Source organism: Bubalus bubalis, chromosome X (genome assembly GCF_019923935.1).
Source record: "Bubalus bubalis isolate 160015118507 breed Murrah chromosome X, NDDB_SH_1, whole genome shotgun sequence".
Taxonomy (NCBI): Eukaryota; Metazoa; Chordata; class Mammalia; order Artiodactyla; family Bovidae; genus Bubalus; species Bubalus bubalis.
The window spans coordinates 56453807-56480379 of record NC_059181.1 but is presented as its reverse complement, the minus strand read 5'-3'; the positions used below and the strand labels follow the sequence as shown (position 1 = coordinate 56480379).

General features: G+C 39.5%; 1 protein-coding gene across 6 annotated transcripts in view; it reads left to right on the top strand.

Moving 5' to 3' along the window:
• Positions 1-690: 690 nt before the first annotated feature.
• The window catches only part of ZNF81 (zinc finger protein 81), a 141779-nt gene continuing 115896 nt past the window's right edge, over positions 691-26573 (top strand). For 3 of the 6 annotated variants that reach the window (XM_045164456.1, XM_045164455.1, XM_045164457.1), the window contains exons 1-2: positions 1247-1392; positions 13314-13560. In XM_045164456.1, the coding sequence (XP_045020391.1) occupies positions 13489-13560 (72 nt within the window). In that variant the 5' untranslated portion in view covers positions 1247-1392; positions 13314-13488. Of the gene's footprint in view, positions 1413-10564; positions 10632-13313; positions 13561-26573 lie in introns of those variants that run through there. The other 3 variants (XM_044937092.2, XM_044937091.2, XM_044937093.2) reach the window with 3 other exon arrangements.

Sequence of the window (26573 nt, the reverse complement as noted above, 5' to 3'; positions counted from 1 at the left end):
TAACTCCATTTTTTCTTTTGTTTAGTGAACCACTCCATGGTTCCTCTGGTGTGTGGTCTCCCTCACTGACTGATAAATTTGTCAGACTACAGATTAATCCCAGATGTTCTTAGGCTAATTGGAATAGGACACCCTTATATTCCAGATTGCTAAACTGAGGCCCAGATGGAATGTCACTGGACTGAGAGCATCCAGCAAGTTCACACCTGAGCTCCTCCAAACACCTTCCTTACTTGAGGATTCAGAAGGGCCTGCAGTGGGCTACAGAGCCCTCTACCTCTGTCAGGAGGATTCCATGAAGGAGATATTGGAACTTGGGTTCCAATACGTAGAAAGATACGTAGGCATTCCCAGGAGAAGGGCAGCGTGACTTCTTCATGTGGCCCAGTGACATCTCCCAGAGGGCAAGGGCATCTCCAGGATTTCCTTACTAGAGGTGACAAGGGGCAACAAACTGGTTACAGGGCAGAAGCGGTCTTGTCTTAAAGCTACATTTGCAAAGTAAGGGCACTATTACTATATAGATTTTATTTTATGAAAAAAGCAAATTTTCCTAAAAGATTTTTATTGACATATCGTATTAGATTAAGGGAAAATTTTTAAAAAATTGGCATAAACTTATTTTAGCTGGGGTGGCTGGAGTGGGTACGTCGATAATGTCGATTTGGGGAGCATCCAAATCCCACAGCCACCCCCACAAGCCCAGCAGAGGGGAAGCTTACACTGACTCCTTCCCCTTTTCCTCCAGCGCTTTATCCTAGGAGGGCCTGTAGGTCCCTGGTTTCTTCCCTTTCGCCCCTCGTGATATGTTCCAGGAGAAGCCTACAAGCAGTCCGACTTCTCATCCCCTGTTATCAGCCAGGAGATAATAGCCACTGGCATCTGTCTTCCCAGAGGCCTCTCACCTTCTCTGAACATCATTACACAGATCCATAGAGTTCAGAGCCAAAGACCCTTTCTCCAAGAAGCCCGCCCAGAGAAACGCCCCCATTCTTGCTTCCCACCGCCTGTGAGACAGGGCCACCGCTCCGCCACGTGAGCAGAGGCTTCCTCATCCTCTGTACGGAATGGACACTCCTCCAACATGGCGTACCCCACGGGGTAGCGCAACTTGGGCGCGGCCACATTCCCCGCCTGACAACGCTGCCGAGGGGCATTGAATGCCCCAAAACATTGACTCCGTAACATCGCCATGTTGACTGTTGGTTGACTGTGGCTTCGATCGTGGTTCTGCGCCTGTGCGGAGCTACGCCCCTTCGTGTGACCCTCCCACCCAAACCCCGAGAAGGGGCGGTGCTAGGGGTGGTGACCGGAAGCGGCTGCAGTTTTCTGCCGAGGTTTACTAGTTGTTGTGAAGAGGATCCCGTTGCTCTGTGCCGGAGCGGTGTGAAGGTAAAGGGGACCCAGGGAGGGTGAGTGTTGGGGAATTCTGTCTGGTCAGTGTTGGAATCGGTTGTCTGGATATAGTTGGATGATTCGCCTTTTATTTTTCAGGCTTTCCTCTTTTCTCATATCAATGTTAAGGTCTTCAAGTTCACTCTGAGACCCACAGGGCTTGGTGCATTGTATTCTAAGTGTTTTCCAAGAGTTGATTTTTTTTTTTGGGGGGGGGAGGGGTCCATGAATTATTTAGAAGTGCGCTTTCATTTTACAGAAGTTTATCTTTTTACTAGACTTCTAAGTTTTCTTTGGTTAGAAAAATGTCTGCATGAAGCTCATTTCTTGAAATCTGAGGGGACTCATGGCCTAGTCTTTGGTGACTTTTTAATAAATGTTCCATGTATAATTCGAAAATAATATTTAATTGTTTAGCTGTCATTTGTGTTGTACAAAATTTGTACTTTTTGGTTTGCTTATTCTCTTACAGAGAAAGGAGAGATTAAGTCTTCACTGTGATAATGATTTTATTCATTTCTTCTTCCGCTGTCCATGATCCAGTTTGAGTTGTTTTGTAGGAAGCGGTTAGTCTTAGATCGAGGTGCATATATTTGAATGTTCGATTACTTAAGCACCGTTTGTTAAAAAGACTGCAGTTCCTCCACTGACTCCTTTTGTACCTTTGTCAAAAATAAATTTGCCATACTTTTGTGCAGCTATTTCTAGATTCTTAGTTACGTTCTATTTGTCAATGTGTCTGCTTTTATCGTGAAAGTATGTTGAATTTTGTCAATACTGTATGAATTTATATGATTTTTCTTCTTTAGCTTGTTAATATGGGGGAATCCCCTTATTGATTTTTGAATATTGAACCAGCCTTACATTCCTGGAATAAACTTCACTTGCTTGTGGTGTATAATTCTTTTTTTTTATATTGCAAGAATTATTAATTAATGCTTTTTTTGAGGATTTTTGTGTCCAAGTTTGTGACAGACATTGGTGTGTAGTTTTCTTTTTTGGTCCTGTCTTTGGTTTTAGTATTAGGATAATACAGATCTCAATAAATGAGTTAGGAAGTGTTCTCTCCTCTTCTCTTTTCTGGAAGAGATTATGTAGATGATATGTTTTCTTTTAATGTTCAGTAGAATTCTCCAGTGAAACCATCTGGGCCTGGAAATTTCCTTTTGGAAGCTTTTGAGTATGGCTTCAATTTCTGCAATAGTTAAGGAATTATTCAGGTTATCTGTTTAGTGTCTGTTCAGAGGACCTACATATTTAATAGTGGGTAAATTGTAGGAGTCTATGTTTTGTGAGAAAACTGGACTGTTTGATCCAAGTTATTGAATTTATGTGCATAAAGTGGTGTGTAATATTCCCTTACTTTCAATGACTACAGAATCTATAGTTACATCTACTGTTTCATTTCTGATATTGGTAATTTGTGTCTTCTCTCTTTTTATCTTTGTCAGTCTTGCTAGAGGATTACGAATTTCATTGTCTTTTCAACACACCAGCTTTTAGTTTCATTGATCTTTCTCTGTTTTCAATTTTATTGATTTCCACTCTTACATTTATTACTTGCTTCCTTCTGATTGCTTTGGGTTTTCTTTGCTCTTCTTTTTCTAGTATCTTGTGTTGGAAGCTTACCTTATTGATTAATACCTTAATTCTTTTCTAATATAAACATTTAGGATTATAAATTTACCTTTCAACACTGCTTTATCTGCATCCCAAATTGTGATATGTTGTATTTTCATTTTTATTCATTACTTTTTAATTTCCCCTGAGACTTCGTCTTTGATCCATGGATTATTTAATTGTATTGTTTAATTTCCAAAGTTTGGCGGCTTTCCTGTTACCTGTTACTGATTTCTAGTTTGATGCTATTATAATCAGAGAACATAAGCTGTATGATTCCCGTTTGTTAAGTTTTGTTTTATGACCCTGGAGAGTGTCACACAGGTGCTTGAAGAGAATGTGTATTCTATTCGTGTTTGGCTGGAGTAGGATGGATGTGTTCAGTCAGGACTCTTTAGACTCTTTTCTTGGTCTTTTGATGCAGGCTTTTCTTAGAGCTTTGTTGTCTGTGCCTACTGATGGTTCTGCGTTATAAGCTTCTCTAGTGGCCTGTTTGTGATACACTCGAGGGGAAAGGAAACCCAGGGAACTCACCACAGTTGTTCCTTAGGCCCTGAGGTCTGTGGACCGTGCCTTTTCTTTTTAACTTTGAGTCTTTCTATTTGTATTTGTTGTTATGTCATGTTTCCCCCTGGTCTCTTCCACATTCATTATTCTCTTCTATCTGTATTTTCCTGTATTAACTTTGTTAATTTAAATTTTGCTAGGTAAGCACCTGTTTCACATCAATATAAAATATGTTGCTATACAGTTATGCATAATATCCTACAATAACTACTTTGAAACACTGCCTTATCTGGGAATGATTCTCATTCTGTCTTCTCTCTCTGTATATGTGTGCATGTGTGTGTGTGTGAGAATATATATGTTTTTAAACTCTTCTTTATCTCATTTGCTAGGGAGTTATCTGTGACATTGGTCGTTTTAAAGGACCAGCTCTTTGTTTTCTTTAAACTCCTATTATATGCATTTGATTTATTTAAGGTTTTTCTTGATTACTGTTTTCCTTTTGGGGGGGGTTGCTTAATTTTGTTTTTGTTTTTTTTTTCTACTTCTGATGTTTTAGAGTGAATACTTAGCTCTCTTTTGTTCTTGTTCATTTTTTTATTTATTATTTTATTGAAAGGTAATTGCTTTACAGAATTTTGTTTTCTGTCAAACCTCAACATGAATCAGCCATAGGAATGCATATATCCCCTCCCTTTTGACCCTCCCTCCCATCTCCCTCCCCATCCCACCCCTCTAGGTTGATACCGAGCCCCTGTTTGAGTTTCCTGAGCCATACAGCAAATTCCCGTTGGCTATCTATTTTACATATGGTAATGTTAAGTTTCCATGTTACTCTTTCCATACATCTCACCCTCTCCTCCCCTCTCCCCATGTCCATAAGTCTGCTCTCTATGTCTGTTTCTCCATTGTTTGCCCTGTAAGTAAATTCTTCAGAACCATTTTTCTAGATTCTGTGCATTAGAATATGGTATTTATCTTTCTCTTGCTGACTCACTTCACTCTCTATAATAGGTTCTCGGTTCATCCACCTCATATACCCTGAGGAAACCAGGGTTGAAAAAGACACATGTATCTCTTTTTTGTTCTATTTATTTGTATATTTACTTGGTTGGTCTTTGGGGGCAATTTCAGACATCACCAGGGTATTCCAGCTGAGCCATTAATCTTGTAGCTTCACCACTGTTAACTGGTTCATTTTTATGACACTGCTGAAAAATCAGCTGTTTCTATAAAGATTAAAGATAAAAACCTTTTGAGAAATGTGCAAGTTCCTTTTGTATACCCACAGATTTTTCCACTCTATTAGATTTTTCATCTTTCACAATATTTATTTTCTTTAAATTAGTGGTACCTGGTTTTGCTGTATTCTTTACCTTAAAGTTTTTTGGCTGGCTCTCTGGAATACATTCCTGGACTTCTGCCCTTAGTTTGTCCATGGGCATGGTCTTTGATACCCCCGTGCAGCTGCTCAAGCTCCAGGTGACTCCATCTGCACCTGTTATATTTATTTTTAATTAAAAATAAAGCCATTTAAATATATACATTTCACTCCGTATACAACTTTAGCATGTTCCATGACTTCTGGTAAAAATTTGGTAGCTTTTGTATTGATTTCTGACTTTGATCCTGGGTTATTTAGGAAAGTGTTCTTTTTCTTTTTTCTTTTTCCCTTGTGGCTCAGCGGGTAAAGAATCTGCCTGCAATGTGGGAGACCTGGGTTCGATCCCTGGGTTGGGGAGATCCCTTGGAGAAGGGAAAGGCTACCCGCTTCAGTATTCTGGCCTGGAGAATTCCAAGGACTGTCTAGTCCATGTGGTCGCAAAGAGTTGGACACGACTGAGCGACTTTCACTTTCTTTTAAAGCAGATTGATTGATTTAGTTATATAAAAGAGACATGTATATATATTCAATACCTTAAAATTCATCAATTTGAAGTGTACGGTTCAGTGATGTTTAGTATATTCACAGAATTGTTCAGTCAACAGCACAGTATAATTTTAGAACGTTTTCAATACCCCAGAAAGAAACTTTTCATGCATTAGCGGACATTCATCGTTCATGCCACCCTATATCCCCAGCCCTAGGAAACTTCTAATCAGTTTTCTGTCTCATGTGTTTGCCCATTCTGGACATTTCATATATATGGAATCATAAAATATGTGGTCTTTTGTGACTGACTTCTTTCCCTTAAGATAATGATTTCAAGGTTCATTTATGTTATAGCATATATTGGTGGTACTTCTTTATTTTTTCCGTTTCATATATGATATTCTACATATTTCAATGCCATTCTCCCAAATCATCCCACCCTCTCCCTCTCCCACAGAGTCCAAAAGACTGTTCTATACATCCATGTCTCTTTTGCTGTCTCGTATACAGGGTTGTTGTTACCATCTTTCTAAATTCCATATATATGCGTTAGTATACTGTATTGTGTTTTTCTTTCTGGCTTACTTCACTCTGTATAATAGGCTCCAGTTTCATCCACCTCATTAGAACTGATGCAAATGTATTCTTTTTAATGGCTGAGTGATACTCCATTGTGTATATGTACCACAGCTTTCTTATCCATTCATCTGCTGATGGACATCTAGGTTGCTTCCATGTCCTGGCTATTACAAACAGTGCTGCGATGAACATTGGGGTACACGTGTCTCTTTCCCTTCTGGTTTCCTCAGTGTGTATGCCCAGCAGTGGGATTGCTGGATCATAAGGCAGTTCTAGTTCCAGTTTTTTAAGGAATCTCCACACTGTTCTCCATAGTGGCTGTACTAGTTTGCATTCCCACCAACAGTGTAAGAGGGTTCCCTTTTCTCCACACCCTCTCCAGCATTTATTGCTCGTAGACTTTTGGATCGCAGCCATTCTGTCTGGCGTGAAATGGTACCTCATAGTGGTTTTGATTTGCATTTCTCTGATAATGAGGGATGTTGAGTATCTTTTCATGTGTTTGTTAGCCATCTGCATGTCTTCTTTGGAGAAATGTCTGTTTAGTTCTTTGGCCCATTTTTTGATTGGGTCATTTATTTTTCTGGAATTGAGCTGTAGGAGTTGCTTGTATATTTTTGAGATCAGTTGTTTGTCTGTTGCTTCATTTGCTCTTATTTTCTGCCATTCTGAAGGCTATCTTTTCACCTTGCTTATAGTTTCCTTTGTTGTGCAGAAGGTTTTAAGTTTAATTAGGTCCCATTTGTTTATTTTTGCTTTTATTTCCAGTATTCTGGGAGGTGGGTCACAGAGGATCCTGCTGTGATGTATGTCAGAGAGTGTTTTGCCTATGTTCTCCTCTAGGAGTTTTATAGTTTCTGGTCTTACGTTTAGATCTTTAATCCATTTTGAGTTTATTTTTGTGTATGGTGTTAGAAAGTGCTCTAGTTTCATTCTTTTACAAGTGGTGGACCAGTTTTCCCAGCACCACTTGTTAAAGAGATTGTCTTTAATCCATTGTATATTCTTGCCTCGTTTGTCAAAGATAAGGTGTCCATATGTGGGTGGATTTATCTCTGGGCTTTCTATTTTGTTCCATTGATCGGTATTTCTGTCTTTGTGCCAGTACCATACTGTCTTGATGACTGTGGCTTTGTAGTAGAGCCTGAAGTCAGGCAGATGGATTCTTCCAGTTCCATTCTTCTTTCTCAAGATAGCTTTGGCTAATCGAGGTTTTTTGTATTTCCATACAAATTGTGAAATTATTTGTTCTAGCTCTGTGAAGAATACCGTTGGTAGCCTGATAGGGATTGCATCGAATCTATAAATTGCTTTGGGTAGTATACTCATTTTCACTATACTGATTCTTCCAATCCATGAACATGGTATATTTCTCCATCTATTAGTATCCTCTTTGATTTCTTTCGCCAGTGTTTTTATAGTTTTCTATATATAGGTCTTTAGTTTCTTTAGGTAGATATATTCCTAAGTATTTTATTCTTTCCGTTACAATGGTGAATGGAATTGTTTCCTTAATTTCTCTTTCTGTTTTCTCATGATTAGTGTATAGGGATGTAAGGGACTTCTGTGTGTTGATTTTATATCCTGCAACTTTACCATATTCATTGATTAGTTCTAGTAATTTTCTGGTGGAGTCTCTAGGGTTTTCTATGTAGAGGATCATGTCATCTGTAAACAGTGAGAGTTTTACTTCTTCTTTTCCAATTTGGATTCCTTTTATTTCTTTTTCTGCTCTGATTGCTGTGGCCAAAACGTCCAAAACTATGTTGAACAGTAATGGTGAAAGTGGGCACCTTTGTCTTGTTCCTGACTTTAGGGGAAATGCTTTCAATTTTTCACCATTGAGGATAATGTTTGCTGTGGGTTTGTCATCTGTAGCTTTTATTATGTTGAGGTATGTTCCTTCTATTCCTGCTTTCTGGAGAGTTTTGATCATAAATGGATGTTGAATTTTGTCAAAGGCTTTCTCTGCATCTGTTGAGATAATCATATGGTTTTTATTTTTCAATTTGTTCATGTGGTGTATTACACTGATTGATTTGCGGATATCGAAGAATCCTTGCATCCCTGGGATAAAGCCCACTTGGTCATGGTGTATGATCTTTTTAATGTGTTGTTGGATTCTGATTGCTAGAATTTTGTTAAGGATTTTTGCGTCTATGTTCATCAGTGATATTGGCCTGTAGTTTTCTTTTTTTGTGGCATCTTTGTCAGGTTTTGGTATTAGGGTGATGGTGGCCTCCTAGAATGAGTTTGGAAGTTTCCCTTCCTCTGCGATTTTCTGGAAGAGTTTGAGTAGGATAGGTGTTAGCTCTTCTCTACATTTTTGGTAGAATTCAGCTGTGAAGCCATCTGGACCTGGGCTTTTGTTTGCTGGAAGATTTCTGATTACAGTTTCCATTTCCGTGCTTGTGATGGGTCTGTTAAGATTTTTTATTTCTTCCTGGTCCAGTTTTGGAAAGTTGTACTTTTCTAAGAATTTGTCCATTTCTTCCACGTTGTCCATTTTATTGCCGTATAATTGTTGATAGTAGTCTCTTATGATCTTTTGTATTTCTGTGTTGTCTGTTGTGATCTCTCCAGTTTCATTTCTAATTTTATTGATTTGATTTTTCTCCCTTTGTTTCTTGAGAGTCTGGCTGATGGTTTGTCAATTTATTTATCCTTTCAAAGAACCAGCTTTTGGCTTTGTCGATTTCTGCTATGGTCTCTTTTGTTTCTTTTGCATTTATTTCTGCCCTAATTTTTAAGATTTCTTTCCTTCTACTAACCTTGGGGTTCTTCATTTCTTCCTTTTCTAGTTGCTTTAGGTGTAGAGTTAGATTATTTATTTGACTTTTTTCTTGTTTCTTGAGGTATGCCTGTATTGCTATGAACTTTCCCCTTAGGACTGCTTTTACAGTGTCCCACAGGCTTTGGGTTGTTGTGTTTTCATTTTCTTTCGTTTCTATGCAAATTTTGATTTCTTTTTTGATTTCTTCTGTGATTTGTTGGTTATTCAGCAGCGTGTTGTTCAGCCTCCATATGTTGGAATTTTTAATAGTTTTTCTCCTGTAATTGAGATCTAATCTTACTGCATTGTGGTCAGAAAAGATGCTTGGAATGATTTCAATTTTTCTGAATTTACCAAGGCTAGATTTATGGCCCAGGATGTGATCCATCCTGGAGAAGTTTCCGTGTGCACTTGAGAAAAAGGTGAAATTCCTTGTTTTGGTGTGAAATGTCCTATAGATATCAATGAGGTCTAACTGGTCTATTGTATCGTTTAAAGTTTGTGTTTCCTTGTTAATGTTCTGTTTAGTTGATCTATCCATAGGTGTGAGTGGGGTATTAAAGTCTCCCACTATTATTGTGTTATTGTTAATTTCTCCTTTCATACTTGTTAGCATTTGTCTTCCATACTGTGGTGCTCCCGTGTTGGGTGCATATATATTTACAATTGTTATATCTTCTTCTTGGATTGATCCTTTGATCATTATGTAGTGTCATTCTTTGTCTCTTGTCACAGCCTTTGTTTTAAAGTCTATTTTATCTGATATGAGTATTGCTACTCCTGCTTTCTTTTGGTCCCTGTTTGCATGGAAAATCTTTTTCCAGCCCTTCACTTTCAGTCTGTATGTGTCCTCTGTTTTGAGGTGGGTCTCTTGTAGACAACATATGTAGGGGTCTTGTTTTTGTATCCATTCAGCCAGTCTTTGTCTTTTGGTTGGGGCATTCAACCCATTTACGTTCAAGGTAATTATTGATAAGTATGATCCTGTTGCCATTTACTTTATTGTTTTGGGTTCGAATTTATACACCCTTTTTGTGTTTCCTGTCTAGAGAAGATCCTTTAGTATTTGTTGGAGAGCTGGTTTTGTGGTGCTGAATTCTCTCAGCTTTTGCTTGTCTGTAAAGCTTTTGATTTCTCCTTCATATTTGAATGAGATCCTTGCTGGGTACAATAATCTGGGCTGCAGGTTCTTTTCTTTCATCACTTTAAGTGTGTCTTGCCATCCCCTCCTGGCTTGGAGAGTTTCTATTGAAAGATCAGCTGTTATCCTAATGGGAATCCCCTTGTGTGTTATTTGTTGTTTTTCCCTTGCTGCTTTTAATATTTGTTCTTTGTGTTTGATCTTTGTTAATTTGATTAATATGTGTCTTGGGGTGTTTCGCCTTGGGTTTATCCTGTTTGGGGCTCTCTGGGTTTCTTGGACTTGAGGGATTATGTCCTTCCCCATTTTAGGGAAGTTTTCAACTATTATCTCCTCAAGTATTTTCTCATGGTCTTTTTTTTTGTCTTCTTCTTCTGGGACCCCTATGATTCGAATGTTGTAGCGTTTAATATTGTCCTGGAGGTCTCTGAGATTGTCCTCATTTCTTTTAATTCGTTTTTCTTTTTTCCTCTCTGATTCATTTATTTCTACCATTCTATCTTCTAATTCACTAATCCTATCTTCTGCCTCTGTTATTCTACTCTTTATTGCCTCCAGAGTGTTTTTGATCTCATTTATTGCATTATTCACTATATATTGACTCTTTTTTATTTCTTCTAGGTCCTTGTTAAACCTTTCTCGCATCTTCTCAATCCTTGTCTCCAGGCTATTTATCTGTGATTCCATTTTGATGTCAAGATTTTGGATCAATTTCACTATCATTATTCGGAATTCTTTATCAGGTAGATTCCCTTTCTCTTCCCCTTTTGTTTGGTTTGGTGGGCATTTATCCTGTTCCTTTACCTGCTGGGTATTCCTCTGTCTCTTCATCTTGTTTAAATTGCTGAGTTTGGGGTGTCCCTTCTGTATTCTGGCAGTTTGTGGAGTTCTCTTTATTGTGGCATTTCCTCACTGTGTGTGGGTTTGTACAGGTGGCTTGTCAGGGTTTCTTGGTTAGGAAAGCTTGTGTCGGTGTTCTGGTCAGTGTTCTGCTCTGGATTTCTTCTCTCTGGAGTGCAATGAAGTGTCCAGTAATGAGTTATGAGATGTCTATGGTTTGGGGGTGACTTTGGGCAGCCTGTATATTGGAGCTCAGGGCTGTGTTCCTGTGTTGCTGGAGAATTTGCTTGGTATGTCTTGCCCTGGAACTTGTTGGCCCTTGTGTGGTGCTTGGTTTCAGTGTAGGTATGGAGGCATTTGATGAGCTCCTGTCAGTTAATGTTCCCTGGAGTCAGGGTTTGGACTTAAGCCTCTTGCTTCCAGTTATCGGTCTTATTTTTACAGTAGTCTCAAAATTTCTCCTTCTATACAGCACCATTGAGAAAACATCTAGGTTAAAGATGAAAAGTTTCTCCACTCCTTTCGAAGACAATGGGTTTCTATTCTGGGTGCCTGATGTCCTCTGCCGGCATTCAGAAGTTGTTTTGTGGAATTTACTCGGCGTTTAAATGTTCTTTTGATGAATTTGTGGGGGAGAAAGTGTTCTCCCCGTCCTATTCCTCTGCCATCTTAGCTCCTCCTCGGTACTTTTTTTTTATTGCCCAATAATACTCCATTGTATGCACACACCAAATTTTGTTTATCTGTTCATCAGTTGGTCGACATTTAAATGGTTTCCACTTTTTGGCTACTATGAATAATACTGCTGTGAATATTTGTGCACAAGTTTTGGAGTGGACATGGGCTTTTGTTTCTCTTGGTAGATACTAGGAGTAGAACTGCTGGGTCATACGATGACTCTATATGGGTAGCCTTTTGAGGAACTGCCAACCTATTTTTCAGAGTGGCTGTACCATTTTAAAGTTTTACCAGTAATGTCTGAGAGCTCAGATTTATTCACATCTCACCAACATTAGTTACTGTCTTTTTTTTTTTTTTAGCCATCCTAATGTATATGAAATGGTTTGCTAATGAATAGAACATTTTTGGTTTTGATTGCATTTCCTAAGGCATTATGATATTGAACATCTTATACTATAATCAAGGATGCAGCCTGTCCATTCCCAACATTCAGACATCTACCAGGTTTTTTTTGTGGCCAAGTTATTTGATAGAATTTTGTAAAAAGTTCTATAGGCAGAAGAAAGGAAAGCATATTCTCTCTTTCTCTGAAACAACGTCATCTTTACATGTTGAAACTTTAACCTATTCATACTTTTAATTTTATTTTGCTTTTTATTTTGTATGCTTTCCTGTTTCTTTTTCATCTCATTTCTTAACTTCTCTTGTCTTAAGTTCCTCCTCAGTTTATGTGATATTTACCCTTCGCCAACAAGAACGACTAAATCTGTAGTGCCTGGATTAGTTGATCATAATGAGATTGTATCTCAGCTTGGACAGAGACAACTTCCCCTCCCTAGTTCCCTCAACAGGAGAAACAGTTTTTACCTCTGGATGTTTTTGTGGCAATTAAAAATTTTAGTCCCAGACTGTTAATAATTTCCTTATGGCATATATCTTCTGTCTTAAGAAACTTTACTTAACATTTTTTTCCAAATTATAATCATGTTTTCAACATCTATTTAATAATAGAACCATGTTTATTTTGACCTCCCACATATAAGGTACCATGTGGTACACCACTGAGAATGTGAACTTTGAAGCCAGGTAGACTGACTTCAATTTAACATCACTAAACCTCTGTTTCTGCATGCATGCTGCTGCTGCTTCTAAGCCACTTCAGTCGTGTCCAACTCTGTGCGACCCCATAGACGGCAGCCCACCGGGCTCCTGTGTCCCTGGGGTTTTCCAGGCAAGAATACTGGAGTGGGTTGCCATTTCCTTCTCCAATGCATGCATGCATGCTAAGGCGCTTCAGTCGTGTCTGATTCTGTGCGACCCCATGGAAGCCCACCAGGCTCCTCTGTCCACGGGATTCTCTAGGCAAGAATACTGGAGTGGGTTTCCATTGCCTTCTCTGTATGCATACTGTGAGATAATAATAATTACAGCAGTACACAAATAATGTGATTGATGTGCACATTAAATGAGATACTTCCTTCTGCATATTACATGATTCCTTGTAATAACCATACTTGCTAATATGAATTAAGTATTTATCTGGGCCAGTCTGTTGCTGAGTTGCTTAAAAACATCAACTCATTTAATTCTCACAGTCCCTTGAAATAAATATTTTTGATTTGTTTTGGCGAAAAGAAAACCTGAAGAAACATTTTCATATTCAGACAGCTAAAGGATGACAGAGCTAGAAATGAAGCTTTTGTTAATTTTAGTCTGAGTCTCATGGTCACACTCATATTCCCTTTTGATGAATGACTTGAATAGGTTGATGTCAATAGGTTGAATAGGTTGATGTGACTGTCTACTCCACAGTATTCAGTGCCATAAACAATACTTTGGTGTTCTCAGGAAGCACTTGTGGGGTGAATGCAGAATAACTGACCACATGAACACTGTCTTTCCAGGTTTCTTGGAGTCTCTGCTTAGCCCTTGGGACAGACCCTGTGGTGAAGGCTGCAGGATCTTCCATATCCAGCATCAGCAGCTGTGGTTAAGTCCACAGGTGCCCACCTGACCTCGGGTTCCTGGGAAGAGCAGGGTTGTCAGCAAGAGAACCTGCGGGTAAAGCCCAGCAGAAAGATGCCAGGCAATCGGAGTGCTGCTGGGCCGTCTCTGACCCTGACTACAGGGGGATGTGACAATTCCTGTGAGGTAAGGAGTAGGAAGAGGCACCCAGGGACAGAAATTCTCCAGAATGAAAGATAATATCTCAGTATTTTAATTTGTATGACTTTTTTTTTTAAATCAGGCAACATAATCAGGGGATTTTTATTGCTTATTTATTTATGTGAATTTCCTTCTGTCCATTGTTGATTTATTTATATTAGCTTACGGATTTTTACAGAGTTTTTTTTAAAGAGTAAGGTTAATAACCTATCATTCTTATATATTGGGTTGGCCAAAAAGTTTGTTTGGGGTTTTCTGTACGATGTTATGGAAAAAACCCAAATGAACTTTTTGGTTAACCCAGTATTTCTGTGAATATTTTTTGCCACTTTGTAATTTGAAATTAGTTTCTAGTTTATCTATAAGTGACAAAAGGTGCCAAATAGTTGTCAAAGTCTTCTTAAAACAATGACTCTTCGCTGCTTTGTTTCTCCCAGATTCCAGCTCTCTAGAAGCAAGCTCTCTTAAACTTTTTAATGGATTTCTTTTTAGTTTTGAACATTATCTACTGACTTTCCACTGTGTAAGGTAGAGATTTAGCTTTTCCACGCACCTCCACTCATATGCACATTTGCCTCTACCTATCACTGTTCTGATTAGATCTATCGTGTTTATTATTGTGACTGTTTCTCGTTGAGTTGTGTGGTATTCCTGCTTACTATTTCTTCACAACTTTTACTTCTCCCTGGAATTAATGGATTGATCATTTCTTTGCTTTACTGTATACATATCAATAATTCAACTCCAAATTCTTTCTAGGTATTTAAATCTCCTCTCTGTATATTCAGTTAAAGAATCTACCTGCAGTGTGAGACTCAGGTTCAATTCCTCGGTCGGGAAGATCCCCTGGAGAAGGGACTGGCAACCCACTCCAGTATTCTTGCCTTGAGAATGCCACGGACAGAGGAGCCGGGTGGGCTACAGTCCATGGGGTTGCAAAGAGTCGGACACACACATAGTGACATTACTTATAAACGCTCATACCGTGTTTACTATGAGCCCAGCACTGTTACACACACACTATATCTACTAACTCATCTTCGTTACAATCTGGAGAAGTAGGTACCATTGTTATTCTCATTTTATAGAAGGGGAAACTGTTGTTGTTTGTTGTTTAGTTGCTGAGTCGTATCCAACTCTTTGCAGCCCCATGGACTATAGCCCCCCCAGGCTCCCCTGTCCATGAAATTTTCCAGGCAAGAATGCTGAAGTGGATTGCCATTTCCTTCTCCAAGGGGAAACTGGGGCATAGAGAAAAACTATCTGACCCAAGTTAACACAGCAAGTAATAGCGGGGAGTGCTATCTCAACTCTGGGTATCAGTGTCTTCTCTTTGAAAAAAATCTCTCCTGGACTTGCTGAAGGCTGGTCTGGTTGCTCTCTCGCCTTCACACACAGCTATGACTTTGGTGTCTTCTGTCCACCATCTATCAGGAAATCCTTTTTACTTCTGTCTTATATCAGATTCCCTTCCCTGAGAATCCTGTTTTTTTTCCTTCCTGTCTCCTAGATCCTGTGTCTTCCTCTTTCTTGGTTTACCCCCTAATTTGGAGGGCGGGGTACTTCCTTCAGTATATCCTTGAAAATGGATGCATGACAGGAGAACTTTATGAAGCTTTGCATATCTGAAAATGTCATGTAAAATGTATTTATGTAATCTATATAATTGTATAAATACATTTACAGAAATAAAAAAGTAATACATACCATGGAAGTATGTTTATTTGACCCTGATAATAAATTTATCTTTTTGGCTGAGTGTAGAATTCTAGGTTGGAAATCATTTTTGTGTAGAATTTTACAAACCTGTTTCCAGTCTAGTCCTTTTCCCACTCATACACACATTTTTTTCTGCTTTTCAAAAAATCTTATTTCAGTTGTTGATCCTCCGTATTTTAAATTCTTTGCTCTACCGATTTCCATTTCTTTCACTTTCGTTCTCCTTCCTAGAAGTTTTTTTTAAAAGACTTTATCTCCCAAATCATCTTCTGTGTCTCTCATTAATGCTGTTCTATATTTTTGGAAGATGGAGGGATACTCAAGATACTGGAATGGTATCTTGAGACTGAAAAATGAGGCAGGCAACTCCATATAATCAATGGATCAGTTGATTGTTATAGGTAACTGACTCACAGGGTGAGATCAGGGGGCCGATGAACCAGAAGCATTCACAGCTGCCTCCTACACAGCTGAGGGACGATTGGGACAATTTCACAGTTAACCTAGGGTCTGGGGGGTGGGTACGTGCTTGGAAACAGCAAGTTCATTCCTAAGTCAAGATTTATGAATGGGCAACTAGTCCTATGGGCACTGGGAATACCTCAGTGAAGGTCTTCGTTATTATTTAAAGACTAATAGAGCCTCGAGGCCACAAGATCTAATAATCATTAAGAAATATCTATTAAAAAAAAAAGAAATATCTATTAACTATTAATACAAAGCCCTTGGTGACAGAGAAGAGACTTACTACATGGTACAGCCCTAGGCAGGGTCAGTGAGGAGGCCCAAGATGGCATCTGTTAGGATAACAACTGTACATATGTTTTTTATATATAATTTTATTTATTTATTTGTTTAGGCTGTGTTGGGTCTTCGTTGCTCCATGAGGGCTTTCTCTAGTTCCAGTGAGTAGGGGCTACTCTCTACTTGCAGCGCTCGGCCTTGTCATTGCAGGGGCTTCTCTTGCTGTGGAGGAGGGGCTCTAGGGCACATGGGCTTCAGTAGCCGCGGTTCCTGGGCTCTAGAGCACAGGCTCAATAGTTGTGGCGTATGGGCTTGGTTGCTTTGTGGCATGTGGAATCTTCCTGGACCAGGGTTTGAACCCATGTCTCCTGCAATGGCAGGCGAATTGACCACTGAGCCACCAGGGAAGCCCATGATTTTGTTTTAAATAACTCTTTTTCTTTTCAGAATTTTTGTTTAGTATCTTATCACTCTTATATTAGTAATAGTTTTTAAATTTAATTTTTAAATGATAATACAGTCAGATGGCTCAAAAATAAAAATTTTAAATATATATAAAATTTTAAAATATGAAAAGCTATATACGGTCTAAATTCTCTTATCTTTTTCCTGTCTATTCACTTCTCCTTATTTTTAATTTTTATTTAGTTTTTGGCTGCACCATGGTGGGGCATGTGGGATCTTAGTCCCCTGACCAGGGACTGAACCCACACCCCCTGCAGTGAGTGGAAGCATAGAGTCTTAACCACTGGACCACCAGGGAACTCGCTGTTCACCTCTGTTTAATACGTATAACCAAGTTAGTTTTCTCTGTATGAATTTCTTTATGTAAGTAAAAGCAGTTGAGAGCACCCTGTTATTTTTTATTTTTTTAGTTCAGGAAACGTAGCCCACAAGACAAATTCTTACCAGTTTTTGGTAATTTTAAATCTTTTGGTAAAATAGAAAATGAGTTATAAACCATGCTGCCATGAACATTTTTGTTCATGTCATGTATGTGTGTCCACCCTCTCTTGACCGTATACATAGGGATGGAGTTAGTGGGTCCTAGATTCAGCCTATCTTTTAAAAAAATATTTTTGTTGTGAAATATAACATATGTCCAGAAAAGCGTGCAAAACAGACATGTACAGCTCAGTAATTTTTCACTATGTAGGTCTAGAAAATGTCCATAGTTAGCATTCCAGAATTCCCCTACTTCCAAAGTCAGGTACTCTCCTGACTTTTATGATAACTTATTTCCATGGAAAAGAAAATCACAAGCCGCAGAGCGGAAGAAGAGACAGACAACAGAGGACTTGTACCCAGGATGTATAAAGAACAGCAGAACAATAAGAAAAAGCAGATGACCCTGTAGTCAGAGAGGTTATTTGAATAGGTGTGTAACAAAGGAGGAAATCCAAATGGCTAGTAACACCTGAGATGGTACTCAGGGAAATCAGGGAAATGCAAAAGTGAAACCACAATGTAATCCTGCCATACCTCCACCAGAATGGCTAAACTTAAGAAGGCTGACAGTGACAACTGTTAGCAAGGATAAGGGTCTGTATCAGTAGCTCATATACTCATCTCAGTGCATATAGTTGCTGATGTATTAGCTCATATCAGGAGTCCATAAACTGCTGGTGGGAGTGTTTCCAATCTCTTTGGAAACATTTTCGCTTTCTTCATCAAAGCATGTGTAGACCATATGAGGAAACTCTTCTAGAAAATACCCAAGAGAAATCCTTGGCTAATGTACCAGGTGGTTGTTGTTGTTCAGTCACCCAGTCGTGTCCAACTCTTTGCCCTCAGGCATGAGGAGACTCCTGGACAAAAAGCTGGCAATGTTCTGTTTCCAGACCAGAGTGGGAATTAGATAAGTATTTGCCTTGAATAATCAGTTAGGCCAAATATTCATGTTGCACGAATTTTTGTGTGAATATTGTATTTTGTAAAAACCTTTTGAAAGAGAATACATGCCCTCCAATTTTGACCTTAGTCTCCCATATACCCTTTCCAAGGGCAGCTACAAGGACACACACACACACACACACACACACACACTGCTGTATCCATTTTTAAACTTCTAACACTTTTCTCATTTCTTAATAAATTTTAGTGATAATTAAATGTCAATAGATGTAAGAAGTTGCCTCATTCTTTTCAAGGCTGAATCGTATTCAATTATATGGATATATCACAATATATCCAGCCCCCTGTTAATAGACATTTAAGACATTTCCAGGCTTCCCTGGTGGCTCAGATGGTAGTGAATCCACCTGCAATGCAGGAGACCTGGATTCCGTCCCTGGGTTGGGAAGATCCCCTGGAAGAGGGCATGGCAACCTACTCCAGTATTCTTGCCTGGAGAATCCCCATGGATAGAGGAGCCTGGTGGGCTACATTCCTTGGGGTCACAAAGGGTCAGACATGACTGAGCAAGTAAGCACAGCAAAATATTTCCAGCTTTTGCTATTACAAACAATACTGCAATGAAAATCCTTATTTCATCCATATATGTATGTGTGTGTGTATATATATACACACACATACACACACATATTTCAATTAACACAAAAGGGAATATGTCTAAAGAGAAATTTCTGAAAATGGAATTCTTGGGACAAATGATATATATATATTCATTTTTATTTTCGATTGATATAGCAAAATGACCTTCTTTGTGGGTTTTTTCAATTGTATAAGAATGCCTGTTTTTAGCATAGTCAAGACAGAACAGCATCTTGTCATATTTTTCTTTTTGGCCCATGTAATAGGTTAAAACATGTATCTTATTACAGATCTAATTTGCATTTCTTGTATCATGACTGATGTTGAATACATGTAATTGTGTTTAAAGACCCATTTATAGTATTTTTTTAAGCTGATTTTAAATTTCCTTTGCCCATTTTTCTATTAGATTGTTGCTATTTATATATTAAAGACAGTGGCTCTTTGTCTTTTATGTGCATCCCGAATATTTTCCCTCAACTTCTCAACTGTCTTTTAGAAGAAAAATTCTGGCATTTTCTCCATGCATTTCACAAAATTGTGCTTATCAATCTTTTGTGTCCTCCAAGTTTTGTGCCATAAGTAGATGGCCTTCCCTATTGCTCATCTATATATCTATTTTTTAATTCCTGCATTTTCTTTTTTTTCCTTTTGTCTTTTTTTTGGTCATGCCATGTGGCGTCCAGGATCTTAGCTCCCTGACCAGGGATCAAACCTGTGCCCCTTGAATTGAGAGCAGGGCATCTTAACCACCAGACTACCAGGAAAGTCCTGTGCATTTTCTTTTTAGTGCTTTCATGTCTTTGGTTTTGCTTTTACTTCTGTGACTATCTGGATTTTTGATGGTTGTTTTAAAGTCTTAGCTGGGGATCAGTCTTCATTTTCTTCAAGATGCTTACACATTTGTCCCATCATTGTTTGTTGAATAACCTATAGTTTCCCCACTAACATGCAGCACTTCATCATATATACACACATTATAATATATAATTGTGTGTGTATTTATGAACCTTATTCTCTTCTATTGATCTAATGGTCATAGTCTATATGATTCTAATTCCTCTAATTCCTCTAATAAATAGGAGGGCTAAATCTCTGATTACTCTTCTTTTTCAGAAATTTACTGTTTCCTTTACTGTTTTGTTTTCCATACACAATTTATAGTCTGCTTGCTAAATTTAAAAATAATCCTCTTGTTGTCAGTGAATTTGTATTAAACTTGTATTTTAAGAGGGCCATTTGTCTCTTTATAATAATTCAGATTTATTACTGAAGTACAATGTATGTCTGTATTTTCTTCAAGTAATCTTTGCATTTTCGATTAGCGTGATAAAGTTTTCTTCAAGTGTATTTTTGACATCAGTGCTTGTTTCTGTTATCTAAATGAAAAATTACAATGCAAATGTATATGAATGTATATCATTACAAATTGGAACTAAAATGAAGAGGTACACATAAAAGGTAGTTGGAGAGTGAGTAAAAGGAAAAATGAAGAATCCTATGGTTCTCTTATTCTTGTTCAGGAGAACAATATAGATAGACCTTATTAGAGAAACATGCATACAGTTATGGTTCCCTTTCCTCCACATCCTCTCCAGCATTTATTATTTGTAGATTTTTTGATGATGGCTGTTCTGACTGGTGTGAGGTGATGATACCTCATTATAGTTTTGATTTGCATGTCTCTAATAATTAGTGATGTTGAGCATCTTTTCATGTGCCTGTTGGCCATCTGTGTGTCTTCTTTGAAGAAATCTCCATTTAGGTCTTCTGCCTATTTTTGTTTGGGCTGTTTGCTTTTTGGTTACTGAGTTGTGTGAGCTGTCTGGATATTTTGGAAATTAAGCCCTTGTTGGTCACATCATTTGTAAATATGTAAGGGAGACAAATGCCTAATCTCAGTTAATCATTCATGAGACAGATAATGGGGAGTTAAAGGGTCTGTGTCTGGCCTTGTCCACAGATTCAGGCACAAGGAGAAAGCTCTGCATTTGGCCTTGTCACAGGTAAACAAGGGAGTCATTTCCAAGTTGTATGTGGTCATGGGAAAGAGTGGACAGCCAGACTTACCTAAGTCATGTGGGAAGAATGGTTCTTTGTGGTAAGTCATTTCTCAAAAAGGAACACAGATGAGGGGTGAGGATTTCTTGACTTTCACTGTTTTGGGGGCTTAGGTGAAGTTCAGCATTGTCACAGGTTGTCAGTTCTGTTTGAAAACTTGAGTCTAATCCTAAATGTCCATGCCAACAGACACGCATTCTTCTGCCCCATAGAATTGCTGAGCGATGGCCAGTGGAAATGGTTTAGGAAGACATTTGGAGGTGTTCACAGGTGTTCTGAGTGTTCGATGCAGGAGCTGGGGCCCTCCCTGCTGTTTGTGACAGACTTCTTAGCAAGATAAAGGGGAATGGTGATAATATCCTAGTCGTAGGTATTGGAAGACCTGACAGTCAGTTAAATTTAAGGCTCTTGTAATTTGGGGGAGATGTGCCAGGGCATTCTTCTTTGTGAGGAAGGCTTCAGGGGGTGGTTCTGAAAGACAAAGATCATTAATGTCTTTTGCTTTCCTCTACTTCTGAGGTCTAAGGTGTTTTCTCCTCAGGTTCTGTGTTGTTGCTCGTCTTCTACTGACAGAAAATCATTAAGGCCCATTCTAGTAGCTATAAATTCACCTTACCCCCCAATTATCTCCTGCTACTTACCAGACCTTTTATCTGAATGGATCACGTACAAGAGAGACAGGGACATTTTTCATGAATTCACAGAGATCCATTAGGTTGTGTACTTTGGCCTATGTGGGTCACTGTAGGGGGACATAGTAAGCAGTGTACTGAACCAAGTAGTAATTAGCCTTTTGATCTAGGACAGTGTTCATCCAACGAGATAATCCAGGTAACTGAACAAGAATTAAATTTAAATCTGTAGGCTCCCCCACTGCTGGCTGGGCTGCCATCCAGAGGGTTAGCAGCCAGGCTGGTCTAGGTCACTCGGTGAAAGAAAGATTATACCCAGGATGTTCAACAGAGGATCCCACATTGTCAAAATATGTCCCTATAACCCCTGATCTTAATTAATTACCCAGGGAGTAGCTGAAAAGAGCTGATTCCTTTCCAGCCATATTCATTGACCCAGCTGCCATAATAGGGTGTATGAACCAGAAGCAGGTAAGGGTGGTAGACTCGGAAATCCTTTGGAGTCCATTTAAAATTTTTTTTAAACATATAAATTTTATTTTTCCAATGATCATTATTATTGCAAAAAAGTGCTTAATAATACATAGAAAGTAAAAGCCTCTTTGTAATCTCATCCTGGAGAGTCTGCCAGAGAATTATCTGAAAATTTCCAGGAAATGTTTGGTTGATTCTTTTTGTGATATTAGAGGTTGTTAGCCTGATCCATTCTTTATTAGGTTCCTCATTAGTTTTTTATCTGATGATTGATTTTTATCATTACCTAGATCATTAATTCGCTCAGTCGTGTCCAACTCTTTGTGACCCCAATGGACTGTACAGTCCATGGAATTCTCCAGGCCAGAATACTGGAGTGGGTAGCCTTTCCCTTCTCCAGGGGATCTTCCCAACCCAGGGATCAAGCCCACGTCTCCTGCACTGCAGGCAGATTGTTTACCATCTGAGCCACCAGGGAAGCACCATTAATTCACGAGGAGTTACAAAATGGTGATGTTCTAATTCTGTCGTTTCTTCTGAATTTATTGGTTGGAATGTTTCTATAAAGAAGAACTTTCTCTCATCAAAGCTGTATTTTCCCTTTTTCTTTGACTGATAAAAAGCTCAAGGGGCTTGCCTCCAGCCAGGCTCTGGGTTTATGGATGCTGGACTTCCTTCTGTGTTCCCCTTAACAGGAACCCACTGAATCAGAGCTCTATTCTGGCCTATGTTGTTTTAGCACTGGCATTTGCACTGTATTGTTTTTATGCATTTCTAGTATCCCCTATGGAGAAGGCAATGGCACCCCACTCCAGTACTTTTGCCTGGAGAATCCCAGGGACGGGGGAGCCTGGTGGGCTGCCATCTATGGGGTCACACAGAGTTGGACACGACTGAAGTAACTTAGCAGCAGCAGCAGCAGCAGCAGTATCCCCTAAGGCAGCATTTAGTCACATTGAACTGTCTGGGCTGCCATATTTTCTCCTGAGGGTACCAATTATTGTTTTTAGGGCTCCTACAACATAGGTTTGATTGATCAGTTCCTAATCTGAGTCCATTTTTGAGGAGACTGTTCTAGTGCTTGACCATACCAGATGCAGTGGATGGTAGTGAGTGTGGAAGTCCATCATATACCTTGACTATCAGCCTATCATTACATGATTTTTGCAGTAAAAGGCGTACCGTTCTCAGGCTGCAAATAAATAGTCCAGGATGCTGAATACCTGACACTGATTAATTCTAAGGGCCACACTGGAGTGGCTGGAGTCAGCTGAGCAGACTGAAATTGCAACACTTCAACCTGAAAAAATATCAACAGTTGTATGCAACAGCATACAGTGAAATCCCTGAGAATGGGTTCTTGAGATGCGATGCTGTGTGCCAGGAGCAGGCAGGCCCACCATTCATGCAGTGTGCTATTCCTCATCCCAACAGACCATTTTTTAGAAGGAGTCACAGTTTGGCCAGCCACGGTAACTTCTGCATCAGAAGGATATAGTCTTGTAATTTGTGCCCAGTCTGTGATGATAGATGTGTTTGTTGCCATGTCCATGTGATGACGGATGCAGAAAAATAATAGCAGTTATCTGGGTCCTGAAAGCTCCATCAGCAGTATGATTCTAGTCAGTGGCAGCAGAGAATGGACCCTTACCATGAGACCTACATAGGTGACCCAGACCATTCAGTTAGCAGCCTTGATTTGTTTCCATTACTCACCATACTAAAGAGGGCCGTCCAGCCTCCCAGCCGGTAGTCTTCCAAGTGGGAGACTGAAAACTGGACGTTGGCTGTAGCTCCAGAGTCAATAGATATCAAAGGGAGTACTGGCCAGAGTTATAAGAATAGCCTTGAGTTCTGCCTGCTGAAGGGTGTGCCCACATCCATTCTCAGTTCTGCTAAGGTTGAAGAGCCCAGAGTAGAATGTTAGATTCCAGCTAAGCCCAGTCGTTAGTGGATCAGGTTCAGGCATTTGAGGAATCGTCTATGAATCAAGTGCCCCACAAAGCCCAGCAGCCTTGCTCTATGGTTGGCAGAGTGGGAAATAAATTTTCCCCCAAAGGGATAGCTGTCCCATTTTCCTCTGAAGCCAAGATGCTGCTGGAGCCAGGCCAGCTGTGCTCTTGAATATACTCTTTGCTTTTGACAAATGGAGGCTTGTTGGATACTTCCCACCTTGTCAGTCATCGAGTCTGACTTGACCTACACCCAGATGGGACTATCAGGCTAGATGGCCTCCATGGGTCAGGTGTTCAGTTTGGACAAGGGCCCAGTAGAAAACTAATTGCTGCTTTTCATAAGGGGTGTAGGTAGTAGCTGTGTAAGGAAGAAGAAAAGCTGGTACCCTAAGGAGCTTTTCCAAATGGGCTTCCCTTTGCTACTGGCCCCAGCAGGCAATACCATCAGTTACATAGACTGGTAACTCAGCAGGGTCATTGAGGCTTTGAGGACCCTGAAAGTAGAGAGCAGAGAATGTGCCACAGCATGCAGGATAGCATCCTATACTGGCCCATTGGTTTGGGCCCCACTCAAAGGACATTGCGGTTTAGCAAATATGAAGGATCTAGTAGAATGTCTAGGCAAGGCACATACTGTCTCCTTTTCCCAAAGAGCCCAGGATGGTGCTGAACTTCCTTTCTTGGCGTAGGGTTCAAAGAGGTAGAAGGTTTTCTTTGACTGCAAGAGGAATAGAGCGTCATGAATCCATCCTGAGGTCCCAGACACTTTATTTGCATTTTGTCAGGGTTTACCAGCCACCTCTGATGTGGCAAAGGCATGATAATACTATGGGTGGAGCCATTGAGACTAAGCTTCTGACTGGCCAACCAAGACTTCATCTATACAGTGAAAAGTTTGGACAGTGGAGGGTAGAGGCAGTCTTGTTAAAGTCTGACCCACTCACTCACTGGTGGTGCTCTCATTACCCCTGGGAGAGTACTGCCAACGTATATGGAAGGTCTTGCCATGTGAATGCTGATTGGTCTTGGTGCTTGGTGTGAAGAACTGGGAAGGGGCGAAGATTTTAAGCTAACAAGCTGGTGTGCCACAGTTTCAAGTATGTTGACAGAGGCCATGAGACTCCTGAGTCAGTGATGGGATACTTTATAGTCACAGAAAAATCAGTAGCCATAGTCAGCATGTTTGCATTTTAGGGGAAAAAAAAGTTAAAGCTCTTGGCAACCCATGAAATCTCTGCAAATATAAAATAGAAAATGGTTTTGTTATGGAATAAGCATCAAAGCCGGGCTTCCTGGGTAGCTCAACTGGTAAAGAATCCACCTGCAATATGGGAGACCTGGGTTCGATCCCTAGGTTGGGAAGATCCCCTGGAGGAGGGAATGGCATCTCACTCTAGTATTCTTGCCTGGAGATTCCCCATGGACAGAGGGGCCTAGTGGGCTGCAGTCCGTGGGGTCACAAAGAGTCGGACACAACTGAGAGACTAAACACAGCACAGCACACAAGCATCAAAGCAGACCAGTGTGCATCACAAGCAGTTAGCTAAAGAGATTGCAAAGACAGAAGGAAATCTCATTCATCCTTTTCTGTTGACAGAGCATATAGAGTCCATTACATGCTGGTTTTCAAGACACATGATAATTTATCAAGTCCTCATGCAAGAGGACTTAACAGGACAATTTGTCATACATTCTTTTGTAGTTCATCCTAAGTTCAGCTGATAATGGGAGTGGCTATCTGTGCTAGTTAATTGCCTTTATCCAAAGGCAAAATTGAACTTCTCTTTTTTCTATGACAATCAGATAGTTACAGCTTAGAGCCAGGCACCTAGGATAAGGTGACAGAGAGATAGAGTACCATCTTCCTTAATGTTTACATGTCAGTGAGGTGGCCCTTAAGAAAACCCTTAAGAAAATCCCAGGTCCTTAAGAAAAACATTCCTGGGTTATAATGCAGACAAAAGGCTTATTTAACCATTTAAACAATTTACATATATTTTGATATACATGTAAGGGGCAGAGGAAGCATTTACAAATACCAGTTTTCTCAAGGAAATACTCTAAGGAAAGGGAGAAGATCTCTTTCAGTAACAGGGAAAATTCCATTTTTAAAAATCCTTGCACTTTCAATTTATAATAACAGCACATTTTTCTAATTATCTCCATTGTAATTTCTACCTTTGTCTGGGCAGTGTGCGGCCACCTAAATATCTAGCAAGTCCATATAACAGCAAAATAAAGCAGTTAGGAAAATCACCATAGGATGAATTTTAAAAGTCAGTGCAGTCTTCAGAACAGGAGAAAATAATAGCAAATGAAGCAACTGACAAAGAATTAATCTCAAAAATATACAAGCAGCTCCTATAGCTCAATTCCAGAAAAATTAATGACCCAATCAGAAAATGGGCCAAAGAACTAAACAGATATTTCTCCAAAGAAGACATACAGATGGCTAACACATGAAACACATGAAAAGATGCTCAGCATCACTCATTATCAGAGAAATGCAAATCAAAACCACAATGAGGTACCATCTCATGCCAGTCAGAATGGCTGCTATCCAAAAGTCTACAAACAATAAATGCTGGAGAGGGTGCCGAGAAAAAGGAACCCTCTTATACTGTTGGTGGGAATGCAAACTAGGACAGCCACTATGGAGAACAGTGTGGAGATTCCTTAAAAAACTGGAAATAGAACTGCCATATGACCCAGCAGTCCCACTGCTGGGCATACACACTGAGGAAACCAGAAGGGAAAGAGACACATGTACCCCAATGTTCATTGCAACACTGTTTATAATAGCCAGGACATGGAAGCAACCTAGATGTCCATCAGCAGATGAATGGATAAGAAAGCTGTGGTATATATGCACAGTGGAATATTACTCAGCCATTAAAAAGGATACATTTGAATCAGTTCT